The 8832-nt window shown below is 65.2% G+C and overlaps 1 protein-coding gene across 1 annotated transcript; it reads left to right on the forward strand.

Moving 5' to 3' along the window:
* Nucleotides 1-6: 6 nt before the first annotated feature.
* On the forward strand, nucleotides 7-8826 carry LOC118158499 (transducin-like enhancer protein 1; the record flags this gene model as incomplete). The annotated part of the gene is made up of 16 exons (XM_035313167.1): nucleotides 7-250; nucleotides 875-1023; nucleotides 1709-1772; nucleotides 2114-2158; nucleotides 4200-4262; nucleotides 4363-4437; nucleotides 4965-5160; nucleotides 5429-5445; nucleotides 5847-5951; nucleotides 6092-6136; nucleotides 6334-6489; nucleotides 6772-6901; nucleotides 7008-7192; nucleotides 7265-7341; nucleotides 7586-7835; nucleotides 8788-8826. Coding segments are annotated over exons 1-16 (1620 nt in total), but the record flags the coding sequence as incomplete, so codon positions are not given.
* Between the last annotated feature and the right edge of the window lie 6 nt (nucleotides 8827-8832).

Here is an 8832-nt window from a genome sequence, read left to right on the forward strand (position 1 = left end):
GGGGGGCGCGGCGCGGCCGGAGCCGGCGGGGCGGGGGCCAGGTGCCAGTGCGGGGGGCGCGGCGGGGCCGGGGCTCGGGCTCGATGCCCCCGCGGGGTCATTTCCCGGTGCCTTCCTTCCCCCAGGGCCGGAGCCGGAGCTGAAAAACGTCCCCGGGCCCCGATCCTGAGCCCGCACCCGCGGTGTGGAGCAGCGGAAGGGACCCTGGGCCCAGCCGGTGCCAACGATGTTCCCTCAAAACCGGCCCCCGGTGAGTGAGTGGCCCCGGCCTCGTTCCCTCGCCGTGCACGTGGCTCCGGGCCTGCTCCGGAGCTGAGATCCTGCGGGGCTGCCCACTGCCCACTCCCGGTGCCTGTCCCCGTGGCGGGGTGCCTGGGGTGCTTGTGGCCATCATCCCTCCAGAACCCACGTCTGTGCCCTGGAGTTTGGCTTTGCCACATGCTAGGGGCTGGCTCAGGGCCGGACGCGGGGCAGTCCGATGGGGCAGGTAGAAAGCGACTGGGGCCAGGCAGTGCCCAGACACCGGGGCCCCTGTGCCCTGCTGCTGGGCCAGGGCAGGGGTGGGAGCAGGCCATGCTCTGCCCCGGGCACACCTCACGCACCGCTGGTTGTTAATTCTCCTCTCATGGTCCAGTGACCAAACTGTTACTGAAGAGGTGGAAGGCCGTGGCCCTTCGTGGCTGGCCATGCCTGCTTTTCTCTGAAATAACTCCTGTCTCCTGCGTGGGCCACCATCCCCACTGTGTTGACAGCCCCTTCCCCAGGGTGTGGGGACCCTCGGGACTCGCGAGCCCAGTGGGTGCTGGCCTGGTCCCAGCCCCAGCAGGCACCTGGGCCAGCAGCCATGACCCCAACCATCCCCTCCTGTACCCAGGCCCATCTCCAGGCACCCTCCGCTGCATCAGGTACCGCTGTTGGCACCAGCACTATCCCTGCCACCCCGCAGTCCCTGAAGCTGACATACCCTGAGACCTTGGACCGCATCAAGGAGGAATTCCAGTTCCTGCAGAACCAATACCACAGGTGAGAGCTGCCAGAGCCTGTGTGCCAGCACAGCGCTGGGCACTTACCCGGAGCTGGCAGGCAGCGGTTCCCTGTGGTGCTGGGCGCTTGCATGGCTGGCAGGAGGCACCGGGAGGCTCCCTTCATCCGTGGGGCTGTTTTGCCAGGCAGCACCGCGGTAGCTGGAGAAGATGCCACGCGAGGGGGAAGGTCACGCTCACCTGCCTCCTGCCAAAAGCCCTAGGGGTGGTGCTGGCTGGGGGGTGCTCAGCTGGCTCCTGTGCTGTGCCGGAGCTGTCATGTAGCGGAGCCCTGGTCCCTCTGCTCCCCTCGCTGCTGGGCGGGATTGCCGCCCCCTCCCCGCAGAGCTGGTTGGAGCAAGGATTGAAACGCAGCTTGGCTTTGTAGTTTGCTCCATTTGGGAAGCAGATGCCGGGGAGGGGGACTAACGCTCCCTGTGGGTTGTTCCCTGACACATGGATCCCCTCACTGCCCTCTGCCTCTTCCTCCCCAGCCTCTTTCCCACCCCCCTCTCAGGTGGTTTCCTTGGCTTGTGCAGGGAGAAGGAGCTCAATCTGTGAGCAGGAGGTTGAAGCATGTGGTGTGTGGGGAGGGCTCTGCCCTGCTTGGCCCGGGAGCCCTTGCCTGGTGGAGGGGCGCGGGGGGGGGGGGGGGCTCAGTCTCTCCTCTCTCTTTATTTTTACAGCTTGAAGTTAGAATGTGAAAAGCTGGCAACAGAAAAAACAGAAATCCAGCGTCATTATGTCATGGTTAGTGAGTTCCACCTGAAAGGAGTGAGGCTGCTGGGGGGTTTCTCCTCTGAGCCATCAAAGGACATGCAGCACCGGGATGCCTCGGCTCCCCAGCGTGTTTGGGTTTTGGGGCCAGACCCCACACCCTGCTTCCTGCGCTTGTGACTGTCTTTGCCCCCCAAACAAGCCGTGGTGTTTGAGCCACAGCAGCTTGCGGAGGGGGTGGCGAAAGCCGCCTCCATGCGGGTCATCCCCTGGGGAGCCCGGCAGTGCCGGTGGCGTCGGGCTGAGCTCGTGCACCAGCGCCGGAGAGGACTCGCCATCCCCGAGCACGCTGACGCTGCCTTCTCTTCTGGCAGTACTACGAGATGTCCTACGGCCTGAACATCGAGATGCACAAACAGGTAGGCTTGGTGCCAGGGAGACAAGCTCTGTTCGCTGCCTTCGTGTGCCTGATTGTCCCCAGGGGCTGAGGAGTGCCCTGTGGGGGGGAGCCACACGTCCCCTCGCTGCCTCCCCCCTCTTGCAGAGCCACGCTCTGGGCCGCCAGCTGCTCCTGGGCTCAGAGGCAGAAGGCTTCTTCTCATCTATTTTTAAAAAAAGCTGCAGAGGAGCCCGATGAGGTGTGCTCCCACCGGCCACTCCCTGCCAACTGTTGCATGGGAGCCAGCTCTGGCACAGAGGTGTCAGTCCCTGACCCCCCAGCGCAGTGCTGGGGCTGTTCGCGTGGGTGCTCATGCCCCGTGCTGCTGGCCCCACTGAGGGCATCTCATGAGCACCATGGGTCTGCCTGCAGCCGTGTCCTCCCCGCCCGCCAGTGTCCCCTGGCTGGGCTGTGCTCGCCGCAGTGCCTGTTGCTGCTGGCCGCCCACTGCCTCTGGCTGTGGCCATGAGGAACCCCTGCACCACTGTGCTCTGCCAGCTGCCATCGCGCAGGGCAGGGCTGCATGGGAGCTGCCGGGGTCAGAGCCCCGGGGGGGGGGGTGTCCAGTTCCCCCCCTGCCCTCTATTCCCCCAGCCTGGTGATGTGCCACGGCCAGGGGCCAAGCACTTGCATCCCCCCAGGAAGCGTCTGCCTCCGTTCTGCTGGCAGAAGCAGGGGGGTCCCTAGTTAGCGCTGCCATCACCCGGCCCTGCGTCCCCTGGTGCTGGCCTGGGCCGGGGCAGGTTGGCTCTGGGTTCGTTTTGCGGGTGCTGGGTCTGGGGGGTGATGGCCCAGCTCCACGGGCATGGTGCTCGAGGCAGCCACAGGCTCAGCAGGGGATGCTGGAGGCAGGGATGGGCAGGAGATGTTAATTTTTTATTGTTGTTTTGTTTTTGGCATGAAACTAGCCTGTAGCTTTTTAAAAAAAACACGTCCCCAAATGTGCCTGGCCTTGGACTTGCTTACCGCCAGCCAGAGGGGAGGTGACGGTGCTGGTGGCTGGGGGGGCTGCAAACAGCATGATCATTTTTCATGCTGAGAGCGTTAAAGTGCCAGTAAATTGCACATTAACGAGTGCGAGTGAATTGGAGGCAGCTCTCCCCAAGGAGCTGCTGCCCATCAGTGCATTAGGGAAGAGAATCCATCACTGCCGGCCCCAGGAGACAGCTAAATCCTTCCCAGAACTGCCGGCTGCCAAATCTCCTTGCTTGCTTTTTTTTTTTTTTTTTTTTCCCTTTTTTTTTTTTTTTTTTCCTCTTTCTTTCTTCTCTATCTCCTTTTTTCCTCCCTCGGAAGGGGAAGTGAGGGCGGATGCTGGATTGTTTCTGCTGTCTGTGGGTCTGGTAGAAACAAGTTGGTGGTTGCGCCGGAGGGTGGCAAGAAGGTGTCCCGGGCTCGGTGTCCCTCTGAGGGCTGGGCAGCACTGCAGCCCCCTCTCCCCCTTGCCCCCAGCTCTGGATGTGCTCAAGGTCCCTGGTTGAGAGATCGGGGGTCTGACTGGGGCTGTGCAGCTTCTGATCCCCTGATGGGGCCCTCTTCTCTCAGCCCCCCAGTGCTCCCTTCCTCCTCGTTGGGGTCCCCCCTGCTCTGGGTAGGGTGCTGCTGGGAGCAGCCCCGTACCTGGAGCCCTGCACCAGGGCATCCCCAGTGCTCCTGGCAAGGCAGATGCGAGGGTTCAGGAAGCACCGCTGCGCTTTGTGCCCTGCTGCTGGGCTGGAGGACAGCGGGGTCTGCTCTGCCACTGACTGTGGGCAGCGGGGCACTGTGCCCTGGCAGAGCTTGGACTCCCGTCCTTTCCTGGGGCTCTGGAGGAGGTCAGATCCGTCCCAGGGCTTTGGGGCAGGTGGTGCAGGGTGTCGGGCTCCTGCTTTTGGAGGCGGTGGTGTTAGGAAGCTTCCCTGGTCCTACCCAGGGAGTTTCAGCTCTGGGGAGCCAGTGGGGCCCCTTGGTGGGAGGGGGCTCTAGTGGCCTCTCGGCCCTGCCCCCACCCTGATGGTGCCCCCCTCTCCAACTCCTTGCAGACGGAGATAGCGAAGCGGCTGAATGTGATCTGCGCCCAGCTCATCCCGTTCCTGTCTCAGGAGGTGGGTGAGCCCTCCCGCAGCCCCATCGCTCGGGTTGCTTCTCCCAGTTCCCTGGGGAGCTGAGCTGGCTGCCCAGTGCTGACTCCTCGCTCCCTGCCAGCACCAGCAGCAAGTGGTCCAGGCCGTGGAGCGTGCGAAGCAGGTGACTATGACCGACCTGAACGCGGCCATCGGGGTACGTTGACCCTCTGCCCCCATCCCTGGCCAGGAGGGTGCTGGGCTCCCACAGGTGACGGCACCTCCTGAGCTGGCACCGGCCCAGGGCTGCAGACCCATTCTGCCCGTAGCTGAGTCGGGGGGGGGGGGGGGGGGGGGGCAGCCAAGGTGTTTGGGGGGCTATGTCAGTAGGAATGGGACTGGGGGTGCAGCTGTGCCCCCAGAGACACCACTGCTGATACAGCGATGGGATAGCAGGGCATTAGGGCGAGGCCGTGTCCTGCAGCCCTGGGTGGGCGTGGGGGGCCGCCACCATCCCTGCCTGTCCCTCATTCCCTTGAGGCTGTGGTGACAGGGATATGGGGGTTCTTGGGGTAGGTGACCCTAGTCCCAGGGTGGGAGGTGGCAGCAGGTAGGATGTGATGACCCCCCCCCAGTGGGTTGGGGATGCCCCGGGAGCCTGACCCCCTTCAGCCCCCAACCCCTGCTGGCTGCTGTCTTCACCTGGGCCCTTTGTCTCTGCTCTCTTCCCCTGCTCCCCTTCAGCACCAGCTCCAGACCCAGCACCTCTCGCACCACGTGCCCCCCATCCCGCTGACCCCCCACCCCTCCGGCATGCAGCCCGCTGGCCTTGCCAGCCTTGGGAGTGCTTCGGGGCTTCTGGCGCTCTCGGGGGCGCTGGGGGCCCAGGCTCAGCTCCTTGCCAAAGACGACCGCGGAGTCCATGACGCCGAGCACCGGGGTGAGTGGCAGGATGGAGCTGGGGTGGAGGGGCCCTGCTGGGCTTGGGGGGCTGGGGGGGCTGGTGCGAGATGTCCCAGCCAAGAGGCACCTCCCGGGCGTGCTGGGGAGGGCTGGGCCAGGCTCATCCCTGCTGCGGTGGTGCCAGTGCCCCGGGGCTGGGCCGAAGGCCCCGGCACCCGCGGGAGGAGCGAGCGCTGTGCGGTGGCACAGCCATGTCCCTGCTTCCCTCCTGGTCCTGCTGCTCGGCCACGTCACCATGGAGACAGAGCGGGACCCAGGGCCTGTAAGTGTCTTTCGCAGCTGTTTCCCTCCCGCGGTGTGGGTGCTGCTGGTGTCGGGGTCCCTGGGGGGGGGGGTGCCGGCGTCCCTGGGGAGGGGTTTTCCCAGTGTCACAGAGCCCCGAGCAGCATCCCCGTCCTTGCTCCTTCGTCTGCTGGCATGGAAGCTGCGCCAGGACCCTGTGTGCTGGGAGCCCCACATGGTGCTGGCTCTCTGAGAGCAGACCGCTGCCCCCCCACCACTAGTGCTGTTCCCCCCTGCCCAGAGCTCCCTAGCATTGCCTCCCCTGCCCATAACACTGTTCCCCTCTGTCCAGAGCTCCCTAGCGCTGCCCCCTGCCCCCCCAACACTTCCCCCAGCCCCTAGCACTGCCCCCCAGCCCCTAACACAGTTCCCCCTGCCCAGAGCTCCCTGGCGCTGCCCAATGGGGAGCGGGCGCGAGCCATCTCCGAGTACCTGAGCAACACCAAGAAGAGGAAGGTGGAGGAGAAGGACTTTGTGACAGACTACGTGAGTGTGGGGAAGGGGCTGGGGGCTCAGCACATCCCCGGCCCCCCTTTGCCAGGCTGGGAGGAGCTGCCTGGGCCCCTGGGCTCTTCCAGGCAGGGCAGCCCCAGCCCATGCGGCTCCAACCTTTCCCTGTGTTTCAGGGCAGCGACGCGGACAAAAGCGAAGACAACCTGGTGGTCGATGAGGTCAGTGCACAGGGTGCTGGGTCCGTGGGTGCTGCCCACCCACCTGCCTGAGTATGGGGACATTATGGGCGAAGGGAGGCACACAGAGAGGAGGCGGTGGTGGTAGACTCTGGGTCCAGGCTCCCAGCCTCCAGCTCGCTGCTGGTGCATGGCTGGGGCCGTCCCTGCTCTGCTCATCTCCCCTTCCCCCTGCCCAGGACCCTTCGTCCCCGCACAGCGTCCACTCCTACTCATCCCGCGAGAATGGGGTGGAAAAGCTGCCACTGGGGAGGAAGGAGGCTGTGCCGCTCAGCCCAACCTCCATGGCCTCCTCGAGCAGCACCTCCCCATCCCGCAGCAAGGATGTGCCCACAGTACGTACGCTGTTTTCCTCAGGGCTTGCTTCCCTACCGCCCAGGGCTTGGCCGTCCACTGCCCTAAACCCACCCAGAAAGGGGTGTGGGGTGATGCTCGGGGGGATGGGGAGGGCCCCTGCCCTGTTGGACCCCTGTCCCGTTGGACCCCCATCCCATGTACCCTGCAGCACCGCTGGGTTCAGGGCTGGGGACCAGGGACCAGCTTGCTGAGGGCCTCAGGAGCCCTCCCTCCAACAGGAGGAGGGTCCTGTGTGACCCCCCCCCGCTCTGCTCTGGCAGGTGGAGAAGGCAGGGACACCCAGCCTCAAGTCCAGCACCCCCACATCCCAGGGCGATGCCGCGACCCCAGGCTCCAGTGGTGCCCAGCAGTTCCGCCCCACCGCCCCCAAGGCCCCTGTGGACCCCCTGGGTGAGCCCTGCCTGGGCAGTGCCTGCAAGCGGCACCAATCTGTGGTCCTGTGGAGCCGGGCCCTGCTCTGTGTCCCCGTCCCATTGTGCCGCCTCTCCCCTCACAGCCCTGGGCCTGAGGACCCCGCTGGGAGTGCAGAGCCCCTACTCTGCCACCTTCGGCATGGCTCACCCTGCCGTCAACGGGGACATGGCTGGGGCTGGCGCCTATGCCAGCCTCCATCTCGTGTCCCCACAGCTCAACGGGGCCGCAGCTGCTGTGGGAGCCGGCAGCTACGGGCGGTCTCCCCTGGTGCGTGAGCCCCCTGCCCGTGGGGTGTGGGGCCATGGGCGGGGAGCTGCTCTCACCCCATGTCCCCTCCAGGTTGGCTATGACCCACACCCACACATGCGCGTCCCAGGGCTGGCAGCCGGCATGCAAGTGGGGACGTCGGGGAAGCCGTAAGTGGTCTTGGGCTGGGCGGTGATGGGAGATCAAGGTGTCCTGCTGGGCAGGGGGCACGTACTGATGGGAGTGCAGCCCCCTGGGAGCACTGATTCCTAGGTGCCCAGATGCCGCTGATACCTCTCCACTTGAAAATCCATCCTCAAACAGTGGTCGTGGGCCAGGCACTCTGGGTCTGGTGCGGCGCCAACTGCGCTCGGTGCAGGAGCTTCACTCTGTCACTATTCTGTGCCCTTCCAGCGCCTACTCCTTCCATGTCAGTGCTGACGGGCAGATGCAGCCAGTGCCGTTCCCCCCTGATGCCCTCCTGGGCTCCGGCATCCCCCGGCATGCGCGGCAACTCCACAGCCTGGCCCACGGCGAGGTGGTCTGCGCCGTCACCATCAGCAACTCTACGCGCCATGTCTACACTGGGGGCAAGGGCTGCGTGAAGGTGTGGGACGTGGGGCAGCCAGGCACCAAGACAGCCGTGGCTCAGCTGGACTGCTTGGTATGGGGGGCGCGGGGGGCACTGGGGGCCCTGGCATGCAGGGGATGGGTCCGGATCCCCCTGGGAGAGTGGGTGGGAGCTGCGTCCGTTTGGGGGCTGCTGCCGTGCGCTCCAGGGCAGGGACGTGACAACTGTGGCACGACTTTGGCAAAAACCTCTGTGTTTTGGGTGGACATGGTGTCAGGCTGCAGCGAGGGAGGGTGGCTCTGTGGTGCCTGCGTGCTGCTCCAACTTCTCTGACTGCCCCCAGCCCCTGGGGCCTGGCACCAAAGGGCTGCAGGCAGGAGCTCCACAGGCACCACCCGGCTGGGCACAAGGCCTAGCCAGTTTCAGCCCCTGCCTCTGCCCTGGCTCTCCCAGGGCTTACTGAAGCTGCAGCTCTCACCCCAGAACATTTTTAATCTGTGTTCTTTGAGTTTATTCTGAACGGGCTGCTAGGAGTGGAGCTCCTGGGCCTGCTTCGAACATCCCCAGCCTATGTCCTCCTCTCCTCTGGCCTCGGGGCCTGGGCAGCCTGACAAATATTCCTGGATGGTGCTCACCAAGAGGATATGGATCACCAGATGCATATACAAGGAACTCACCGGGTCCTCACCAGCTCAAGCTGCAACAGAGCCTCAGAAAGAGGGAGCAGGGTCGTTGTAGTGCGCAGAGCTTGGGGCTGCTGTGGCCTTGCCCCATGTCTGCTTTCAGCAGGGGGGTTGAAAGGGGCTGGAGGTGGGGGGGGGGGGCCGGGGTGGGGGCAGGGGCATCCCACTGCCATGCATGGAACAGTTGCATCCCCACGCTCCTCAGGGCAGGAGACATGGGGGCTGTGGGGCTACCCCTGCCTGGCCCTGCTGCCCTGGGGGGCCTGCTGGGGCTCTGCCCTGGGGGAAGGGGGCAGACAGGGTAAGGTGGGTGCAGAAAGGCAGCAGGGGAAGGGGCTAACAGGGTCTTCCCTGCACCCCAGAACCGTGACAACTACATCCGCTCCTGCAAGCTGCTCCCCGATGGC

The sequence above is a fragment of the Oxyura jamaicensis genome, assembly GCF_011077185.1.
Source record: "Oxyura jamaicensis isolate SHBP4307 breed ruddy duck chromosome 28 unlocalized genomic scaffold, BPBGC_Ojam_1.0 oxy28_random_OJ72768, whole genome shotgun sequence".
Taxonomy (NCBI): domain Eukaryota; kingdom Metazoa; phylum Chordata; class Aves; order Anseriformes; family Anatidae; genus Oxyura; species Oxyura jamaicensis.